The 23406-nt window shown below is 41.1% G+C and overlaps 1 protein-coding gene across 1 annotated transcript; it reads left to right on the forward strand.

Annotated features, from left to right (window-relative positions):
• The first annotated feature begins 3288 nt into the window (after positions 1-3288).
• LOC139370311 (zinc finger protein 420-like) lies at positions 3289-23032 on the forward strand. The gene is made up of 5 exons (XM_071109710.1): positions 3289-3505; positions 3947-4041; positions 4310-4487; positions 6965-8101; positions 22038-23032. The coding sequence occupies exons 1-5, from the start codon at positions 3289-3291 to the stop codon at positions 23030-23032; spliced, it is 2622 nt and encodes an 873-aa protein (XP_070965811.1).
• Positions 23033-23406: the final 374 nt, after the last annotated feature.

Genomic DNA, 23406 nt, shown 5'->3' on the forward strand with positions numbered 1-23406 from the left:
TATAGCCTCCACATTGACTCTGTACTGGTACCCCCTGTATATAGCCTCCACATTGACTCTGTACTGGTACCCCCTGTACATAGCCTCCACATTGACTCTGTACTGGTACCTCCTGTATATAGCCTCCACATTGACTCTGTACTGGTACCTCCTGTATATAGCCTCCACATTGACTCTGTACTGGTACCTCCTGTATATAGCCTCCACATTGACTCTGTACTGGTACCCCCTGTATATAGCCTCCACATTGTCTCTGTACTGGTACCTCCTGTATATAGCCTCCACATTGACTCTGTACTGGTACCCCCTGTATATAGCCTCCACATTGACTCTGTACTGGTACCCCCTGTATATAGCCTCCACATTGACTCTGTACTGGTACCCCCTGTATATAGCCTCTACATTGACTCTGTACTGGTACCCCCTGTATATAGCCTCCACATTGACTCTGTACTGGTACCCCCTGTATATAGCCTCCACATTGACTCTGTACTGGTACCCCCTGTATATAGCCTCCACATTGACTCTGTACTGGTACCCCCTGTATATAGCCTCCACATTGACTCTGTACTGGTACCCCCTGTATATAGCCTCCACATTGACTCTGTACTGGTACCCCCTGTATATAGCCTCCACATTGACTCTGTACTGGTACCCCCTGTATATAGCCTCCACATTGACTCTGTACTGGTACCCCCTGTATATAGCCTCCACATTGACTCTGTACTGGTACCCCCTGTATATAGCCTCCACATTGACTCTGTACTGGTACCTCCTGTATTTTGCCTCGTTATTGTTTTTTATTGTGTTACTTTTTTGAACTTTTTATTTTGGGAATATTTTCTTAACCCTTATTTTTCTTATCTACGTTGTTGGTTAAGGGCTTGTCAGTAAGCATTTCACGTTAAGATCTACACCTGTTGTATTCTAAATATGCAGTTTCAATGTTACGGTCTTTGATTAAATTATATATTTGAAACTCAGGCTGTGTGTTTATCTGCGTCATTCCTTGATCATTCCTTGTGGTCCTGTAGCTCAGTTGGTGGAGTATAGTGCTTGTTAAACCAGGGTAGTGGGTTTGATTCCTGGGACCACCCATATGTAAAGTGTTTGCACACATGACTGCAAATCCCTTTAGATAAAAGTGTCTGCTAAATGACAGATGTATCCACTGATTCTACCAAACATCTGGAACACCTTCCTAATATGGAGTTGGACCCTCCCCTTTTCCCCTCAGAACAGCCTCAATTCGTCGGGGCATGGACTCTACAAAGTGTCGAAAGCATTTCACAGGGATGCTGGCCCATGTTGACTCCAATGCTTCCCACAATTGTGTCAAGTTGGCTGGGTGTCCTTTGGGTGCAGTGGGGTCTCCTCAGAGGAGGAAGGGGAGGACCATATATTAAAATATTTAAAAGTGGTCCTTTTTAGATAAAACTATACTAAATATAATCACGTCACCAAATAATTTATTAAAACATACTATTTTGCATCCTCCATCCTCCTCTGGGTACATTGACTTCAATACAAAACCTAGGAGGCTCATGGTTCTCAAGCCCTTCCATAGACTTACACAGTAATTATGACAACTTCCGGAGGACGTCCTCCAACCTATCAGAGCTCTTGCAGCATGAACTGACATGATGTCCAACCAATGAAAGGATCAGATAATGTATCTAGAACTGAAAGCATAAGCTACAGCTAGCTAGCACTGCAGTGCATAACATGTGGTGAGTAGTTGACTAAAAGAGAGAAAAATACAATAGTTGAACAGTTTTGAACAAATTATTTTATTCCAAAATGAAGGAGAAGCGAGAGAGAGATATTTCGTCATTTATTTTCCACTTTCAGTTTCACTTACTTAGCTAGCAAATGCAGCTATCTAGTTTAGTCTACTCAAACACTTGGCTCAAACAGAGGCATGCTATGTTAGCTAGCTGGCTATGACTATCCAACACAACACTGGAACTTTTCCAAGTCAAGGCAAGCTTTTGGTTTTACTAATTTATTGCCACTAGGACCCGCCAAGGTAAGTGTTAAACTGCTTACTGACTGTACACTGTGACGTTACTGCATGATTGTAGCAGGTTTACTAACGAGTTAGTTCTATTAGCTCTGTTGACTATGATGTTACTTTAGCTAATATGGTGACAACAATGTAAGCTGTGTGTTTCAGTTATGAAATGGTTTGGCTTGGAAAGGTTTTTTCTCCTGGTCACATACAGCTGATGTGTTGTGCATTGAAGTACAGAAACAAAGGGAGAAGGTGATAAGAGGAGAGCACATAGATGCAAGGAATACAACGTGTCTGTAATGAAAGTGAACTGTGTTTATGCATGATCAGGGGTGTATTCATTCCGCCGATTCTGTTGACAAACGTTTAAATGGAACAAAACGGGGATAAACATACCTGAATTTGTCCAGTGATATCTCTATTTCAGCTAGATGCAGGCGAGAGTGTGCAAGGCAGTATTGAATGTGTCACTGTCTGTTAACCTGTCTCCCCCCTTCATCTACACGGATTGAAGTGGATTTAACTAGTGACATCAGTAAGGGATCACAGCTTTAGCCTGGATTCACCTAGTCTTTCTAAGTCATGGAAGGAGCAGCTGTTCTTAATGTTTTGTCTACCCAGTGTAAAGCACTACAGATAATCAAGTGCTATTTGCATGTGATGCATTTGTTCTGTTGTTTACAGGATGATTTGTATCTTATAGAGCGTGGCTTTAAGGGAATAGTATGGTCACATGTAGATAAAAAAGAATGTGAAAAATGAACAGAGAAAATGTATATCAACACACTACCTATTCATAGAAGTATTTATTAATCATCTACATATTCATATTAAGCTTCTACGTCTGTGTACAGGAACGTATTATTTGGAAGAGAAAATGTATCAGCTTATTGTTAAATAATTATGACGTTCTTTCCAATACAAAAAGTGTAGTAACTATTGTTTCCAAACTGCGTTACCCACTCCAGTCAGCAGATGGCGATGAGCGTCTTTCAGTTGACTCTTCTTTCGTGACGTATAATGGACTGGACGGACGCTTCTTCAGGAACAACAAGGCGCCAACTCTTTCAACCTCGTCGGTAGCTTGCTAGCCAACATAAAACTGAAAGAATGACGTTTTAGACCATGTTAATGTACATTAGCTAATCTCAGTGTTTTAAACAAGTTTCGGTTGACGTATCAACTGGTTCAATTTGCAAACGTGTTAAATATTGATACTGAGCCTAGCACTAGGCTAGACGCTAATGCTAGCTAGCTAGATAACATCCCTGACCATGAGCTCACTAAACTACTCCTCCCTTGCTAATGAAGAGGTGGTCAGCTGTATGGAGAAAGAATCTTTCAGAATGAAAAAGGAGGAAGAGGAGGCTGTTATAGTGAAAGAAGAGAAAGAACCGTTTAGAGAGGAAGATGATGCTATCTCAATAAAGGTGAAGAAGGAAGACGTTTTGGCAGTGAAAGAGGAAGAGACAGAATATCAGATTAACACCAGTGAGTACTGTCTTCAACAGGGACACAAACTATGCCGTTGTTGAACTAATGTGTGGTTTTAAAGTGGCATTCTACTGAAGTTCTACACTTGAATATGTTGTTCAGTACTGTAGGAATTGTTAAAGGGTCGATCTGCAATTGGTACATATATTTTAGGGACTTTTCAATTAGATGTATTGAATTCTCCATGTGGCCTATATTAAAGTTCCCCTCATCTAGTATAACAGGCTTTTAAAATTCTATATTGTTGCATATTTTCTACTTAAAATAACAAAGGCCACCCATTTTGTGGAACGACCCTTTTACATTTGCATCACAAACACTATTTTAGGAAATCATGATGAAAGTGGCCATTTTAGACATATGCATGCCTCTTGTAACTCTATGATTGCAATAGATGGTCATAAGTTTACCATCTGTTTGATGTCCTCGTTCACACAGGAGAGAGACATGACTATGGTGGATCCTCTGGGGAGCCTCAACATCCTGATGCTGACGAGGAAGAGAAGAGTCTCTCCAGATCAGAACACCAGATGGTACAGCTTTGTCTGGCCTTGCTCTCTCTGGGTCTGGGATGGGTTTCTGTAAAACACTTCATGTCAACAGTGGCATCAGCAGGTCTAGCATACAGCTTGGTCTGGTCTAGCATACAGCTTGGTCTGGTCTAGCATACAGGTTGGTCTGATCTAGCATACAGCTTGATCTCTCTGGGTCTGGGCTGGGTTTCTGTAAATCACTTCATGACAACAGTGACATCAGCATCCATAACGATGTGCGTCCGTGTCCCCTCTTTATGGTTACCAGGACAACGCTAGCCCTTCCACCCTCCCGGAGTCCCTGTATCGTGCCTCTCCTGGTAGCACCTTACTGCTGGGTATGAAGAGGTTGTCTGTGCTGCTGGTGGACTGCAGGAAAACAATGGGGCTGAGTGGAACTGTGAGAGGAGGAGCAGAGAAGAAAGGAGCAGATTTGACACATCAAAGTAAGTGCTGTAGTTTAGTTTGAACAAATACAACAGATCTGTTACCAGGAAGATAGACTGGTATCTGCTACCAGGATAACCAGCAGAGTTCTGTTAGTTGACAGGTATATGGATGTTATGAATATCATAACACTGAGAAAGGATTCTGCCAATGAAAAGAGAGAAACCAAGTGACCATATAAAACCTTGATGAAAGTTAGCTTCGGAGAGAAACCAATTGACCATATAAAACCTTGATGAAAGTTAGCTTCGGAGAGAAGGTTTCAATGATCAAGGTGCTTGTTTTACAAAAACTTTTCCTTAAAACATTATGGATGTTACATTGCCTGTCCCAGTCAACGCCCCTATCTTTACAAGACTGTAGAACAGGCAAACTAAACTCAAGACTTTGGTCATTAATTAACTAGTACTGAAGAAAAACTGTGATCAGGCTGCCTACTCAAGCAAAAGCTTCGAACTGTAACCAGTGCCGGCAACCTTGTTCAGGTTATCAATCAACCTACTAGGGTAGTTACAAACAGTAGAGGATTGAAATCATCAACATGGTTTGATCATATCTTTACTAATGCTGCAGAAATGGGGTTTAAAGCAGCTATGAAAGTTATATACAGTATATCACAAAAGTGAGTACACCCCTCACATTTTTGTAAATATTTAGGTATATCTTTTCATGTGACAACACTGAAGAAATGACACTTTTCTACAATGTAAAGTAGTGAGTGTACAGCTTGTATAACAGTGTACATTTGCTGTCCCCTCAAAATAACTCCACGCACAGCCATTAATGTCTAAACCACTGGCAACAAAAGTGAGTACACCCCTAAGTGAAAATGTCCAAAATGGGCCCAATTAGCCATTTTCCCTCCCCGGTGTCATGTGACTCGTTAGTGTTACAAGGGCTCAGGTGTGACTGGGGAGCAGGTGTGTTAAATTTGGTGTCATCGCTCTCACACTCCCTCATACTGACTGGTCACTGGAAGTTCAACATGGCACCTCATGGCAGAGGTCTCTCTGAGGATCTGAGAAAAATAATTGTTGCTCTACATAAAGATGGCCTGGGCTATAAGAAGATTGCCAAGACCCTGAAACTGAGCTGCAGCACGGTGGCCAAGACCATACAGCGGTTTAACTGGACAGGTTCCACTCAGAACAGGCCTCACCATGGTCGACCAAAGAAGTTGAGTGCACGTGCTCAGCGTCATATCCAGAGGTTGTGTTTGGGAAATAGACATATGAGTGCTGCCAGCATTGCTGCAGAGGTTGAAGGGGTGGTGGGTCAGCCTGTCAGTGCTCAGACCATACGCCGTACACTGCATCAAATTGGTCTGCATGGCTGTCGTGCCAGAAGGAAGCCTCTTCTAAAGATGATGCACAAGAAAGCCCGCAAACAGTTTGCTGAAGACAAGCAGACTAAGGACATGGATTACTGAACCATGTCCTCTGGTCTGATGAGACCAAGAAACTTATTTGGTTCAGATGGTGTCAAGCGTGTGTGGTGGCAACCAGGTGAGGAGTACAAAGACAAGCGTGTCTTGCCTACAGTCAAGCGTGGTGGTGGGAGTGTCATGGTCTGGTGCTGCATGAGTGCTGCCGGTACTGGGGAGCTACAGTTCATTGAGGGAAGCATGAATGCCAAGATGTACTGTGACATACATACAACATGATAACGACCCCAAACACACCTCCAAGACGACCACTGCCTTGCTAAAGAAGCTGAGGGTAAAGGTGATGGACTGGCCAAACATGTCTCTAGACCTAAACCCTATTGAGCATCTGTGGGGCATCCTCAAATGGAAGGTGGAGGAGTGCAAGGTCTCTAACATCCACCAGCTCCGTGATGTCGTCATGGAGGAGTGGAAGAGGACTCCAGTGGCAACCTGTGAAGCTCTGGTGAACTCCATGCCCAAGAGGGTTAAGGCAGTGATGCAGAAAATGATGGTGGGTGGCCACACAAAATATTGACACTTTGGGCCCAATTTGGACATTCTCACTTTTGTTGCCAGCAGTTTAGACATTAATGTGTGTTAAGTTATTTTGAGGGGACAGCAAATTTACACTGTTAAACAAGCTGTACACTCACTAATTTACATTGTTGCAAAGTGTAATTTCTTCAGTGTTGTCACATGAAAAGATATACTCAAATATTTACAAAAATGTGAGGGGTGTACTCACTTTTGTGATATACTGTATTTAGAACCACCTGCTTGATAGGAATCCAGCAACGTCTGTGTCTTGAGTGTCATAGAATTGTCTGTTTTTTGTGTTCTGACTTGTAAAACAGGATGAATAAAATAAGTAATGTAAACATAGCAGTAATTACCAGGAAGCTCTACATTTGTTTTAAAATCACACTAAGATTGTTAAAACTGGCCTCAGGTTATTGAGAGATCTGATTAGGATTTACTCTCGTAGCAAGGTTGTTTTATCATGTGGTTTCATTCAGGTCCCTATTTTTTTTAAACACTTGTCTTTGGCAGGAGAAAGACCAGACTCAGAGGAACCAGAGCCAGGGACGTCCAAACCAGCAAGACGACACCAGTGCTCCCACTGTGGAAAGGGTTGTAACCGGTTATGGGACGTGAAACAACATGAGAAAATACACACAGGGGAGAAGACTTACCACTGCTCCCAGTGTGGAAAGAGTTTTAACCAGAAAGCACACCTGAAAGCTCATGAGAGAATACACACAGGGGAGAAGCCTTACCACTGCTCCCAGTGTGGAAAGTGTTTCAACCGGCCAGGGCATCTGAAACTGCACGAGAGAATACACACAGGGGAGAAGCCTTATCACTGCTCCCGGTGTGGAAATAGTTTTAACGATTTAGGGAAACTGAAACGACATGAGAGAATACACACATGGAAGAAGCCTTATCACTGCTCCCAGTGTGGAAAGAGTTTTATTGGTTTAGGGAAACTGAAACGACATGAGAGAATACACACAGGGGAGAAGCCTTACCACTGCTCCCAGTGTGGAAAGGGTTTTAATGAGAAATCAAACCTGAAAGTTCACGAGAGAATACACACAGGGGAGAAGCCTTGCCACTGCTCCCAGTGTGGAAAGAGTTTTAACAATTTAGGGAACCTAAAACAACACGAGAGAATACACACAGGGGAGAGGCCTTACCACTGCTCCCAGTGTGGAAAGTGTTTCAACCGGCCAGGGCATCTGAAACTGCACGAGAGAATACACACAGGGGAGAAGCCTTATCACTGCTCCCGGTGTGGAAATAGTTTTAACGATTTAGGGAAACTGAAACGACATGAGAGAATACACACAGGGAAGAAGCCTTATCACTGCTCCCAGTGTGGAAAGAGTTTTATCGGTTTAGGGAAACTGAAACGACATGAGAGAATACACACAGGGGAGAAGCCTTACCACTGCTCCCAGTGTGGAAAGGGTTTTAATGAGAAATCAAACCTGAAAGTTCACGAGAGAATACACACAGGGGAGAAGCCTTACCACTGCTCCCAGTGTGAAAAGAGTTTTAACAATTTAGGGACCCTGAAACAACATGAGAGAATACACACAGGGGAGAAGCCTTATCACTGCTCCCAGTGTGGAAAGAGTTTTAACAATTTAGGGAACCTGAAACATCATGAGAAAATACACACAGGTGAGAAGCCTTTCCACTCCTCCCAGCGTGCAAAGCTTTTGCCCATTTAGGAAGCCTGAGAGAACACATGAGACTGCACACAGAGGAGAATGCTTACAAAAGGCCAGACTGTGAGAAAACATATTACTCATAACAGTCACTTAAACGTCTTTAGAGAATCCACACAGGAGAGAGAAATTACTTCTCTTAGCGTGTATATTGATATTTCACATCACATTGACTTAAAATTCATCAGAGAACACACACAGTGCTCCCGTTGTCTTATATTGTACACTGACAATGTGTTTACCTGTTTTTACCATATTAAATTGTTTCTTCCAATTATTGATAAACATGTACCTGTTAAGAAACTGACTGTTAGAACTGTTAAGGCTCCATGGATTGATGAGGAATTTAAAAACTGTATGGTCATTGGTAAAAATAGGAAAGAGTTTTAACCGGAAAGGACACCTGAACCAACAGGGGAAAATACACACAGGGGAGAAGCCTTAACACTGCTTAACACTGCGATTTGGTTGGGTTGTGTATCGGAGGACGCATGACTTTGACCTTCGTCTCTCCCGAGCCCGTACGGGAGTTGTAGCGATGAGACAAGATTGGAGCTACTAACAATTAGATACCACGATATTGGGGAGAAAAAGGGAGGTAAAATTAAACATTTTAAAAATTAAAACACATGAGACTCCACACAGGTGAGAAGCTTTACCACTGCTCCCAGTGTGCAAAGCGTTTGCCCATTTAGGAAGCCTGAAAGAATACATGAGAAGGCTTACAAAATACTCAGACTGTGGGAAAACATATTACTCATCACAGTCACTTCAACGTCATAAGAGAATCCACACAAAAGAGAAGAATTACTTGTAATATTGATATTTCACATCACATTGACTTAAAATGAATCAGAGAACATACACAGTGGTCCTGTTGTCTTATATTGTTGACTAAGAATGTGTTTACTTGTTTTTACCAGATGAAAGTGAATTGTACAAAGTATACTTAAACATATAGTTGTTTGTTTCTATTAGAAAACATGAATTGAATATGGACTCTGTCAGTTTGAATACAGAGTAGATCAGGTTCCATGTGTTTAAATGGTCCTTTTTTAAACTCTTTGTGTTTATCTGGGTGTGTCATTCCTCCAGCACTACAGATAATACAGTGATATTTGGATGTGATGCATTAGTTCCATTGTTGACATTTGCATTGTAGCCCACTGATGATTTAATGAAATTAAAATGTTCAGACTCTGTAATGGAAAATGTTAGTTGTTTGTGTGTCCACATAACTGAGTATGTGACTAACCTTGTGAAACTGTCCTATTATAATCTCCTGTTCTTGGGAGTATCATTCTGTGTTGCAAACCAATTTGCACCTGTGTCCTTGTATGAATAAAGTCCCGCCCAGGAATAGGAAACTATAAAGATATGTGCTCATCACCCTATGCTTCAGGAATTCAGACTGTCTACACTGCGCTGTGTAACTCTGTTATTCTCTCTGAGCTCAGAAATAAAGAATCTTGGTTTGACTTGGACTCCAGCAGATCCTTATTTTATAATATCCACCACAACTCTCCCACAGATTGCTGTTTATCATTGTCTCAATGAAGAGTTCCTCTTTCGACTTTCCTTGGGGCATTTACAAACCTCCACTGGTTCAATAAACGTTGTTACCTGAATGATGAGATTATTATGGGTGAGAGCAATTATTTTCTTTGTCAAATGGCAACCAAGCATCGGTCATCATGTCACCAGAATAAGACCCTCAAAGTGTATTGGAATGGAGCATCAAGCTCATCACATGTAGTTTCACCACCCTGTGAAGTTCATAACTTATTTCATCTGTAGCCTAATAAACTACATGGGTTTCCGAATCGTAGTGGGGGAACCACACAACATATCATCATGTGACTCCAAGTTAACTAAGATGTGATGGTTGTTATATAAATATTTGTTCATAAAGGAGTTTCCACCTCCATTTCTCGCTTAGACATTTTTACTGACACAAAAAGACAAACAAATTGTCAAACGAAGTAACAAAATGTTGCCATTTATTAAAGTGTACAGGCATATCCTGTTTCCATCAGCCTGGTCATTACTTTTGAAATGGTTGGATCAATATCCACCTTCATGATGTGGATGAAGCCTGATTTGGAATGTCTGAGTAGTTCTATATGATGTCATAATACACCCCTCTGATAGTGATACATTTGCTCCATTGTTTCCATGTCAGTTGGTTTCCCACTCTGATGATTTATATCTGACAGAGGGGCTTTAAATGAATAGTATGGTGACATCTTAGTGTGTCTTGAAATAGGATTATTAATCATAAACTCCTATAGCAACAATACACTGCAGCTTTGACATCAAGAAGAGAATGGGCTGATGGGTGGTGGTGCTACTCTATAGGTAAGGCTGTTCAATATGAATGTTCAATACACACAATAGGTTGACTAGGGAGGTGATGTACCACAGTCAAAGTCCTGCCATAAGAGCTAAGAGACTAATATTTGTGGTTAGGTTGATCAGTAGCCAGTTATTCTCAAACCAGTTACAAAAAAAATTGACTTCTTTTTAAATTGTATATCTTAGTTGTTCCATAGAAAGTATCTGTGAGGGGGAAAATTGTGTTTATACGCTAACATCCAAGCTAAAATCGACTTATAGAATTTGACCAATTTTACTAGGATTTTATCAACATCGAAATGACATCAAAGCAAAAAATTCTAAACCACTACCAGAGTCAAATAAATACTAAGGGCATGACATTCCAAATACTGTTCTGGTTCATAATATACTTCAGATTCCAATTTATTTTAAAAGTATTATTTAGAGTATTGAAATCTAAAAGACCTCCTTGTTCTTGGGTATTAGTGAGAATATCTTTCCGTAGATAGTGCGCGCTAAGTGGCGTTTCGATTGGTGACGTCACTTGCTCTGACACCTTGAAGTAGTGGTTCCCCTTGAAGTAGTGGTTCCCGCTTTTGTGGAGCGATGGGTAACGATGTTTCGTGGGTGACTGATGTTGATGCGTGCAGAGGGTCCCTGGTTCGCGCCCGGGTATGGGCGAGGGGACAGATTAAAGTTATACATACTGTTACACAGTATCAATGTAACACATTTGCTAATTTAACAAGCAAATTACGTTTAAATGAACCAGTAGATAGCGTTTTGAATATAATTATGTTTACCTAAGAGTAAATACACAAGATTGGTCTAAAGAGCTTCAATGTTTTGGTTTTAGGTTTGCTCGCAAAGCACAGCGTGTTTCAATCAGAAGCCTTTTGTCGCTGTTGAAGAAGTCCTCCTGTCACGTCCACTAGATTATACGTCACGCAAGTAGCATCACCTGAAAAACTCATATCGCCATCTGCTGACTGGAGGGGGTAACGCAGTTTGGAAAAAAATGATTTACAATGTTCAGTCTGGCAAACAATGTCATAAGAAGTCATTACATTTTTGTTCTGACTTGCGCTGCAAACTGTGGGACCTTATATAGACAGGTGTGTGCCTTTCCAAATCATGTCCAATCAATTTAATTTACCACAGGTGGACTCCAATCAAGTTGTAGAAACATCTCAAGGATGATCAATGGAAACAAGATGCACCTAAGCTCAATTTAAATTCTAAATCTAAATTTAAATAGCAAAGGGTCTGAATACTTATGTAAATCAGTTATTTTTGTTTAAAAATACATACAGTGCCTTGCGAAAGTATTTGGCCCCCTTGAACTTTGCGACCTTTTGCCACATTTCAGGCTTCAAACATAAAGATATAAAACTGTATTTTTTTGTGAAGAATCAACAACAAGTGGGACACAATCATGAAGTGGAACGACATTTATTGGATATTTCAAACTTTTTTAACAAATCAAAAACTGAAAAATTGGGCGTGCAAAATTATTCAGGCCCCTTAAGTTAATACTTTGTAGCGCCACCTTTTGCTGCGATTACAGCTGTAAGTCGCTTGGGGTATGTCTCTATCAGTTTTGCACATCGAGAGATGCAAAACAGCTCGAGCTCAGTGAGGTTGGAAGGAGAGCATTTGTGAACAGCAGTTTTCAGTTCTTTCCACAGATTCTCGATTGGATTCAGGTCTGGACTTTGACTTGGCCATTCTAACACCTGGATATGTTTATTTTTGGAGATTTTCATTGTACTGATTCCATGGCACATGGTTTATGAATTGACACGCAAAATGACGCCGGATTCAAAGCTTCAATTATTATACAAAATGCTTGCAACCAATATAATGTTGACTCTGTACTGGTACCTCCTGTATATAGCCTCCACATTGACTCTGTACTGGTACCTCCTGTATATAGCCTCCACATTGACTCTGTACTGGTACCTCCTGTATATAGCCTCCACATTGACTCTATACTGGTACCCCCTGTATATAGCCTCCACATTGACTCTGTACTGGTACCCCCTGTACATAGCCTCCACATTAACTCTGTACTGGTACCCCCTGTATATAGCCTCCACATTGACTCTGTACTGGTACCCCCTGTATATAGCCTCCACATTGAGTGGAGTGGTTCTCAATCAGAGGCAGAAATACGGAACCGTTCGGTATTTTATCTAAAGGGTGGCATCCCTAAGTTTAAATATACTTGTTACATTGCACAACCTTCAATGTTATGTCATAATTACTTAATGTCCTGGCAAATTAGTTTGCAATGAGCCAGGCTGCCCAAACTGTTGCATCTACACTGACTCTCCGTGCAATGAACACAAGAGAAGTGACACAATTTCACCTGGTTAATATTGCCTGCTAACCTGGATTGCTTTTAGCTAAATATGCAGGTTTAAAAATATATAGTTCTGTGTATTTATTTTAAGAAAGGCATTGGTGTTATGGTTAGGTACACATTGGAGCAACGATACGCACCGCATCGACAGGACATGCTAGATAAACTAGTAATATCATCACCCATAACTAGTGATTATGATTGATTGATTGTTTTTATAAGAAGTTTAATGCTAGCTAGCAACTTCTACTACATTCGTGTAATAGGCAGGATCCTCGTGGAGTGTAATGAGGCAGGTGGTTAGAGCGCTGGACGAGTTAACTGTAAGGTTGCAAGTTTGGATCCCCCGAGCTGACAAGGTGAAATTCTAGCGTTCTACCCCTGGACAAGGCAGTTAACCCACCGTTCCTAGGCCGTCATTGAAAATAAGAATGTGTTCTTAAGTGACTTGCCTAGTTAAATAAAGATTAAATAAAGGTGTAAAAAAAATTACATTTTGTATACATTTTTTATACAAACTTGAAATCGGCCCTAATTAATCGGTCTACGTCTAATATGAAGTATGTCAGTTTCAATGTTACGGTCTAATGATTTAATTATATTTCTGAAACTCAGGCTGTGTGTGTTTATCTGCGTCATTCCTTGATCATTCCTTGTGGTCCTGTAGCTCAGTTGGTGGAGTATAGTGCTTGTTAAACCAGGGTAGTGGGTTTGATTCCTGGGACCATCCATATGTTAATTGTTTGCAAACATGACTGCAAATCCCTTTAGATACAAGTGTCTGCTAAATGGCAGATATATCCACTGATTATACCAAACATTTCGAACACCTTCCTAATATGAAGTTGGACCCTCCTCTTTCTCCCTCAGATTAGCCTCAATTCGTCGGGGCATGGACTCTACAAGGTGTCGAAAGCTTTCCACAGGGATGCTGGCCCATGTTGACTCCAATGCTTCCCACACAAGTTGGCTGGATGTCCTTTGGGTGCATGGGAGGCTCCTCAGAGGAGGAAGGGGAGGCTCCTCAGAGGAGGAAGGGGACGCTCCTGAGAGGAGGAAGGGGAGGCTCCTCAGAGGAGGAAGTGGAGGCTCCTGAGAGGAGGAAGGGGAGGACCCTCCTCAGTGATTTTCATAAAAATAAAAATGATAAAACATGTAAAAAAGTTTAATCCTTTTTAGATATTAGAAATTACGGTACGTTCTTTCCAATACAAAAGTGTAGTGTAGTGTATTGTTTCCAAACTGCGTTACCCACTCCAGACGGCAGATGGCGATGAGCGTCTTTCAGGTGATGATTCTTCCGTGACGTATAATGGACTGGACGGACGCTTCTTCAGGAACAACAACGCGGCTACTCTTTCAACCACCTCGGTAGCTTGCTAAGCCAACATAAAAGTGAAAGATTGACGATTTAGACCATCTTAATGTACATTATCTAATCTCAGTGTTTTAAACACAGTTCTGTTGACGTATTAACTGGTTAACTGTAACCTAATTTGCAAACTTGTTGAAGATTGATGCTGAGCCTAGCACTAGGCTATTCGCTAATGCTAACGAGCTAGCTAACATCCCTGACCATGAGTTCATTAAAGTACCCATCCCCTGCTATAGAAGAGGAGGTCTGCTGTTTGCAGAAAGAAGCTCTGGCAATGAACATTGAAGAAGAGGTTACAGTGAAAGAAGAGAAAGAACCTTTTAGAATGAAAAAGGAGGAAGAGGAGGCTGTTATAGTGAAGGAAGAAGATGCTGTTATAGTGAAAGAACATTTCAGAATGAAAAAGGAGGAAGAGGAGGCTGTTATAGTGAAGGAAGAAGATGCTGTTATAGTGAAAGAACATTTCAGAATGAAAAAGGAGGAAGAGGAGGCTGTTATAGTGATAGAAGAGAATGAACCTTTTAGAGAGGAAGAGGATGCTGTTTCAATAAAGGTGAAGGAGGAAGACGTTTTGGGAGTGAAAGAGGAGGAGACAGAATATCCGATTACCATCAGTGAGTACTGTCTTAAAAACAGGGGCACAAACTATGCAGTTGTTGAACTAATGTGTGGTTTTAAAGGGGCATTCTACTGAAGTTCTACACTTGAATATGTTGTTCAGTACTGTAGGAATTGTTAAAGGTGCAATCCGCCATTGGTTCATATATTTTAGGGACTTTTCAATTAGATGTATTGAATTCTCCATGTTGTCTATATTGAAGTTCCCCTCATCTAGTATAACAGGCTTTTAAAATTCAATATTGAAGCATATGTTCTACTTAAAATATCAAAGGGAGTTTACTACTCATTTTGATGTTCTCGTTCACACAGGAGAGAGACATGACTATGGTGGATCCTCTGGGGAGCCTCAACAACATCCTGATGCTGACGAGGCAGAGAAGAGTCTCTCCAGATCAGAACACCAGATGGTACAGCTTGGTCTGGTCTAGCATACAGCTTGGTTTGGTCTAGCATACAGCTTGATCTGGTCTAGCATACAGCTTGGTCTGGTCTAGCATACAGCTTGCTCTATCTGGGTCTGGGCTGGGTTTCTGTAAAGCACATAATGACATGTGTCTGTGTCCCCTCTTTATGGTTACTAGGACAATGCTAGCCCTTCCTCCCTCCCGGAGTCCCCGCGTCGTGCCTCTCCCGGTAGCACCTTACTGCTGGGTATGAAGAGGTTGTCTGTGCTGCTGGTGGACTGCAGGAAAACAACAGGGCTGAGTGGAACTGTGAGAGGAGGAGAAGAGAAGAAAGGATCAGATTTGACTCATCAAAGTAAGTGCTGTAGTTTAGTTTGAACAAATACAATAGATCTGCCCACCGGTATCTGTTACCAGGATAACCAGCAGAGTTCTGTTAGTTGACAGGAAGATAGACTGGTGGATATGGATGTTATGAATATCATAACACTGAAAAAGGATTCTGCCAATGAACAGAGAGAAACCAATAGACCATATAAAACCTTGATGAAAGTCAGCTTTGGAGAGAAAGTTTCTAGATGATCCAATGTAAGGTGCTTGTTTTACAAAAACTTTTCCTTAAAACATTATGGATGTTACATTGCCTGTCGCAGTCAACGCCCCTATCTTTAAAAGACTGTAGAACAGGCAAACTAAACTCAAGACTTTGGTCATTAATTAACTAATACTGGAGGAAAACTGTGATCAGGCTGCCCACTCAAACGAAAGCTTCAAACTGTAACCAGTGCCGGCAACCTTGTTCAGGTTATCAATCAACCTACCAGGGTAGTGACAAACAGTAGAGGAATGAAATCATCAACATGGTTTGATCATATCTTTACTAATGCTGCAGAAATGGGTTTTAAAGCAGTATCCAGATCCATCAGATGTAGTGATCACAATATAGTAGCCATGTCTAGGAAAACCACCGTTCCAAAGGCTGGGACTAATATTGTGTACCGTAATTTCCGGACTATAAGCCGCTACTTTATTCCCAACCTTTGAACCTCGCGGTTTATACAATGACGCAGCTAATTTATGGATTTTTCCCGCTTTCACAAGATTCATGCCGCCAAAAAACTGAGCACCGTCACATAATGTGACGTAAATCGAGCGCGCTCAAACTTCCCATCATTCTGATTACGGTAGTAATTTTTGTCACCCTCATCATGGCAAAGACACGGAGAAATGCATATGATGCAGCTTTCAAGTTGAAGGCGATCGATCTGGCTGTTGGAAAAGGAAATAGAGCTGCTGCACGGGAGCTCGGCCTTAATGAGTCGATGATAAGACGTTGGAAACAGCAGCGTGAGGAACTGCAAAAAGACAACAAAAGCTTTCAGAGGGAAGAAAAGCAGATGGCCCAAAGTATTTGCAGCCACTCGACATCAGTGTAAATCATGCATTTAAGGTGGCGCTCCTTGTTCAGTGGGAGGCTTGGATGACAAGTGGGGAGAAATCCTTCACTAAAATGGGCCGCATGCGAAGAGCAACTTATGGTCAAGTCTGCCAGTGGGTCCTGACAGCGTGGAGCATTGTCAAAAAAATCCACTATCATCAACGGGTTTCGAAAGGCTGGACTGCTGCGTGTTGAAGGGGCAGCATGAGCTCAGCGGAGTATTTGCCTCCGGATGAAAGTGACGAGAGCGACAATGAAAACGATCCAACATCGGATGAAGAAATTCTGAGGCTATTCATCTCCGACACCGAAGGAGATGACTTCAGTGGTTTCAGTGCACAGGAGGAGGAAGATCGTGACCAAGTTCATTTGTTTCAATGTACCGGTAAGCACCTGCAGCTTATAGACATGTGCGGCTTATTTATGTACAAAATACAGATTTTTTAATAATTCAGTGGGTGCGGTTTATATTCAAGTGCGCTTAATAGTCCAGCAATTACGGTATAAGAGGTCATGCATTTTTTGGTAGTGATTCCTATGTTGTTGATGTAAATAATATTTGTTGGTCCGTGGTGTGTAATGATGAGCAACCAGACACTGCCCTTGACACGTTTGAAACTGCTTATACCAGCTACTAATAAGCAGCACCCATTAACAAAATGACTGTAAAAATTGTTAAATCCACGTGGATTGATGAGGAATTTACAAATGGTATGATGAAGAGGGAGGCAAAAGAGATGGCATATAGGTCTGGCTGAATAACTGATTGGCAAACCTATTGCAAATTGAGACATCATTTGACTAAACTGAATAAAAAGAAGAAAGTACACAATGAAACAAAGATAAATGACATGAAGAATGATAGTAAAAAGCTTTGGAGCATCTTCAATGAAATTTTGCGCAAATAAAATCTACAATGACAAGTCACTGGTGTCTGACAACGTGGATGGAAAATTGAGGATAATAGCGGCCGATATTGCCATTCCTATTTGCCTTGTCTTTATTTTAAGCCTACTAGAAAGTGTGTGCCCTCAGGCCTGGAGGGAAGCTAAAGTCATTCCACTACCCAAGAATAGTAAAGCTCCCTTTACTGGCTTAAATAGCTGACCAATCAGCCTGTTACCAACCCTTACAATTTTGGGAAAAAAATATTTGACCAGATACAATGCTGTTTTACATTAAACAAATATAGACTTTTAGCTTATAGGGAAGTTCATTCAACAAGCACAGCACTTGCAAATGACTGTTTGGCTGAGCGAAATTGATGATAAAAATGGCTTTACACCCCCTGCTATATTGTGGATAAAGAGTTTTTCTTTTAAAATGTAACCTTTATTTAACTAGGCAAGTCAGTTAAGAACAAATTATTATTTTCAATTATTTTTTTCAATTATTTTTTTCAATTACGACAGAGTTTTTTACCTTGTCAACTCGGGGATTCGATCCAGCAATCTTTCGGTTACTGGCCTAAATCTCCAACCACTAGGCTACCTGCCGCCCCAGAGCTACAAAATCAAGTTTGAATCAGGAATTCCCCAGGGCAGCTGTTTGGCACCTACTTTTTTCAATCTTTACCAACAACATGCCAATGACATTTGAGTAAAGCCAGTGAGTCTATGTATGCGGATGACTCAACACTGTACACGTCAGCTACTACAGCGACTGAAATGACTGCAACACTTAACATAGACCTGCAGTTAGTTTCAGAATGGGTGGCAAGGAATAAGTTAGTCCTAAATATTTCTGATCACCTTAAGTTACATGGCCTACTACGCTAATTCTGTAGCGGTATTGTTAGAGGGGGGTAAATATGAAGATTTTGTTGGTGCGCCAGGCAGGTATTAACCCTAGTTATTGAAGTTAGTTATTACCTATTATAACATTATTATTAATATTAATAAAACCGAAAGGATGAGAGTATAATATATAGAGTAGCGCTTCCAGACACATTCTAAACATGATGGAGACTTAAAGGAGGACTGTAACAGCTAATGATGAAGCATTGTGGAGTCTTAAAGGAGGACTGTAGCATCTAATGATGAAACATTATGGAGTCTTAAAGGAGGACTGTAGCATCTAATGATGAAACATTATGGAGTCTTAAAGGAGGACTGTAGCATCTAATTATGAAACATTATGGAGTCTTAAAGGAGGACTGTAGCATCATGAGGTAATCACCGGGAATTAATTTCAATTAACATGTATGCCTTTTTAGAAGTTAAGTTGTGGAATTTCATTCCTTATAACCTGTTTGGGATAGGGGGCAGTATTTTCACGTCCGGATGAAAAGCGTTCCCAAAGTAAACTACCTGCTACCTGCCCAGAAGCTAGGATATTCATAGAATTGGTAGGTTTGGATAGAAAACACTCTAAAGTTTCTAAAACTGTTAAAATAATGTCTGTGCGTATAACATAACTTATTTGGCAGGTGAAACCCCGAGGACAAACCATCCAGGAGGAATTTGTTGTTGTTGAGGTGACTCTGTTTTCAAATGGTTTTCTGTGGCACTTGGTTGCAGTTCCTATTGCTTCCACTAGTTGTCAACAGTCTTTAGAAATTGGTTGATGTTTTTCGGTAGAGAAATGAAGAAGTTCGGTTATTCAGAACGAGGGTCCAGCCTAGTGCTCTCTAATGTTTTGATGCGCGCTCCAGGTCACGCACTTCATGTTGTTTTTATCCGGTATTGAACACAGTTTATCCCATCTTAAATTTTCTCTATTATTTACGTTTTAAAATACCTAAAGTTGGATTAGGAAAGTTGTTTGAAATGTTTGGACAGCATTTACAGGTATCGTATTAGATGTTTTGTAGTCATGCTGGGCGAGTTGGAACCAGTGTTTTTTTTAAATCAAACGCGCCAAATAAATGGACATTTTGGAGATATAACAACGGAATTAATCGAACAAAAGGACCATTTGTGATGTTTATGGGACATATTGGAGTGCCAACAGAAGAAGCTCTTCAAAGGTAAGGCACAAATTATATTGTTATTTCTGAGGTTTGTGTCGCGCCTGGCGGGTTGAAATATGATTGTCGTGTGTTTGTTTGATGGGGTAGTGTCCTCAGATAATCGCATGGTTTGCTTTTGCCGTAAAGCCTTTTTGAAATCTGACATGGTGGCTAGATTAACAAGAAGTTAAGCTTTGCTCTTGTGAATGCATGAAAGTTAAATATTTCTAATAAATAAAAAAAATACTTTGCACTCTGCAATTTCACCGGATGTTGTCAACGTTCCGCTAGCGGAATCCCTAGCCAAACAGGTGTCAACGGACAAAAAATCTTAATATGAAATATTCATATTCATGAAATCACAAGTGAAATATAGTGAAACACAGCTTAGCCTTTTGTTAATCACCCTGTCATCTCAGATTTTGAAATTATGCTTTATAGCCAAAGCAAGACAAGCATTTGTGTAAGTTTATCGATAGCCAGGCATAGCATTATGTCCAGCTAGCAGCAGGGAGCTTGGTCACGAAAATCAGAAAAGCAATCAAATTAAATCGTTTACCTTTGATGAGCTTCGGATGTTTTCACCCACGAGACTCCCAGTTAGACAGCAAATGTTAATTTTGTTCCATAAAGATGATTTATTATAGCCAAAATACCTCAGTTTTGTTGAGAAATCCACCGGAAGTTGCGGTCATGACAACGCCGAAAAAAACTCAAAATTTGATCCATAATATCGACAGAAACATGGCAAACCTTTTTTTATAATCAATCCTCTAGGTGTTTTTCAAATATCTATTCGATAATATATCAACCGGGACAATTGGCTTTTCACTAGGAGCGAGAGGCACAATGGCCGCCTTTGTCTATTACGCACAAATCACTCTGAGAGCCACCACCTGACCACTGACGCAATGTTGTCGTTCACGCTCATTTTTCAAAATAAAAGCCTGAAACTATGTCTAGTGACTGAAGACACATTAGGGAAGCCATATAAAAAGGAATCTGGTTGATATCCCTTTCAATGGTAAATAGGGATGCATAGGAATGCAGAGGCTTCAAAATAAGAGTCACTTCCTGATTGGATTTTTCTCAGGCTTTCGCCTGCAATATCAGTTCTGTTATATTCACAGACAATATTTTTACAGTTTTGGAAACTTTATAGTGTTTTCTATCCTAAGCTGTCAATTATATGCATATTCTAGCACCTGGTCCTGAGAAATAGCCCGTTTACTTTGGGAACGTTATTTTTCCATAAATTAAAATAGTGCCCCCTAGTTTCAAGAGTTAATGTGCCATAACAGGTTTTAATGTGTTTGAGCCAATCAGTTGTGTTGTGACAAGGTATGGGGGTATACAGAAGATAGCCCTATTGGGTAAAAGGTGAAGTCCATATTATGTCAAGAACAGCTCAAATAAGCAAAGAGAAGCAACAGTCCATCATTACTTTAAGGACCACCACAAGAATGGAAGACCCAGAGTTACTTCTGATGCATAAGTTCATTAGAGTTACCAGACTTAGAAATTGCAACCCAAATAAATGCTTCACAAAGTTCAAGCAAGAGACACATCTCAACATCATCGGTTCAGAGGAGACTGCGTGAATCAGGCCTTCATGGTCGAATTGCTGCAAGGAAACCACTACTAAAGGACACCAATAAGAAGAAGAGACTTGCTTGGGCCAAGAAACACGAGCAATGGACATTAGACCGGTGGATATCTGTCCTTGGGTCTGATGAGTCCAAATTTGAGATTTTTGGATCCGAGCGTCATGTCTTTGTGAGACGAGGAGTAGATGAACAGATTATCTCCGCATGTGTGGTTCCCACCGTGAAGCATGGAGGAGGAGATGTGATGGTGTGCGGGTGCTTTGCTATTGACAATGTCAGTGATTTATTTATTCAAGTCACACTTAACCAGCATGACGGTATCAGCGATAATCAAAATGTTGAACATCTGTGAATGTCTAAATAAGAAATTGGTCCATTTAAACAGCAATGTGTCGAACCCTTTCAACAACGGGGAGATGTTACTGATGTGCTTTGTATCTGTGACGTAAAAACAAGTTTTGGATTTCCACACAAAATGACTTCTTTAGTTATTTGATGTTTAAGGAAGTGTGTAGGTCACATTCTGTATCATACAGCTATGAAAGTTATATATTTAGAACCACCTGTTCAATTGGAATCCAGCGACGTCTGTGTCTTCAGTGTCCTACAACTGTCTAGGTTTTTGTGTTCTGACTTGTAAAATAGGATGAATGAAATAAGTTTGTAATAAGATTGTTAAAACTGGCCTCAGGTTATTGAGAGATCTGATTTAGGATTTACCTTCGTAGCAAGGTTGTTTTATCATGTGGTTTCATCTGGGTCTCTATTTAAAAATAACACTGTCTTTGGCAGGAGAAAGACCAGACTCAGAGGAACCAGAGCCAGGGACGTCCAAACCAGCAAGACGACACCAGTGCTCCCACTGTGGAAAGAGTTTTAACCAGAAAGCACACCTGAAAGCTCATGAGAGAATACACACAGGGGAGAAGCCTTACCACTGCTCCCAGTGTGGACAGTGTTTCAACCAAAAAGCACACCTGAAACAACACCAGATAATACACACAGGGGAGAAGCCTTACCACTGCTCCCAGTGTGGAAAGTGTTTCAAACGGCCTTTTCATCTGAAACAGCATGAGAGAATACACACAGGAGAGAAGCCTTGCCACTGCTCCCAATGTGGAAAGGGTTGTAACGGGTTATGGGACCTGAAACAACATGAGATAATACACACAGGGGAGAAGCCTTACCACTGCTCCCAATGTGGAAAGGGATGTAACGGGTTATGGGGTCTGAAACAACATGAGATAATACACACAGGGGAGAAGCCTTACCACTGCTCCCAGTGTGGAAAGTGTTTCAACCATTCAGGGGAGCTGAAACGACATGAGAGAGTACACACAGGAGAGAAGCCTTACCACTGCTCCCAGTGTGGAAAGTGTTTCAACCATTCAGGGGAGCTGAAACGACATGAGAGAGTACACACAGGAGAGAAGCCATACCATTGCTCCCAGTGTGGAAGGAGTTTTACCGGTTTAGGGACCCTGAGACACCATGAGAGAATACACACAGGAGAGAAGCCTTACCACTGCTCCCAATGTGGAAAGCGCTTCAACCATTTGGGGGAGCTGAAACAGCATGAGAGAATACACACAGGGGAAAAGCCTTTCCACTGCTCCCAGTGTGGAAAGTGTTTCGGCCTTTCAGGGACACTGAAACAACACGAGAGAACACACACGGGGGAGAAGCTTTACCACTGCTCCCAGTGTGGAAAGTGTTTCAGCCAATCAGGGACGTTGAAACGACATGAGAGAATACACACAGGGCAGAAGCCTTACCACTCCTCCTAGGGTGCAAAGCTTTTGCCCATTTAGGAAGCCTGAAAGAACACATTAAACTGCACACAGAGGAGAAGACTTAGAAAAGCTCAGACTGTGGGAAAACATATTACTCATAACAATCACTTAAACGTCATATGAGAATCCACACAGGAGAGAGAAATTACTTCTCTTAGCGTGTATATTGATATTTCACATCACATTGGCTTAAAATTTATCAGAGAACATACACAGTGCTCCCGTTGTCTTATATTGTTGACTGACAATGTGTTTACCTGTCTTTACCATATGAAATTAAATGGTACAGGGTATACTCAAACATATATTTGACCTACAAAACTAAGGAGATGATACCATCGCTCTGTACCATCACTCATTCATATATC

Source organism: Oncorhynchus clarkii, chromosome 17 (assembly GCF_045791955.1).
Source record: "Oncorhynchus clarkii lewisi isolate Uvic-CL-2024 chromosome 17, UVic_Ocla_1.0, whole genome shotgun sequence".
Classification (NCBI taxonomy): domain Eukaryota; kingdom Metazoa; phylum Chordata; class Actinopteri; order Salmoniformes; family Salmonidae; genus Oncorhynchus; species Oncorhynchus clarkii.

Bases quoted from the DNA above. Each gene is read 5' to 3' on its own strand.
- LOC139370311 (XM_071109710.1), top strand. From the start codon at position 3,289: ATGAGCTCACTAAACTACTCCTCCCTTGCTAATGAAGAGGTGGTCAGC. The intron at 4,042-4,309 runs GTACAGCTTTGT...TATGGTTACCAG, and splicing joins CCAGATCAGAACACCAGATG to GACAACGCTAGCCCTTCCAC. The intron at 8,102-22,037 runs GTGAGAAGCCTT...TGTCTTTGGCAG, and splicing joins TCATGAGAAAATACACACAG to GAGAAAGACCAGACTCAGAG.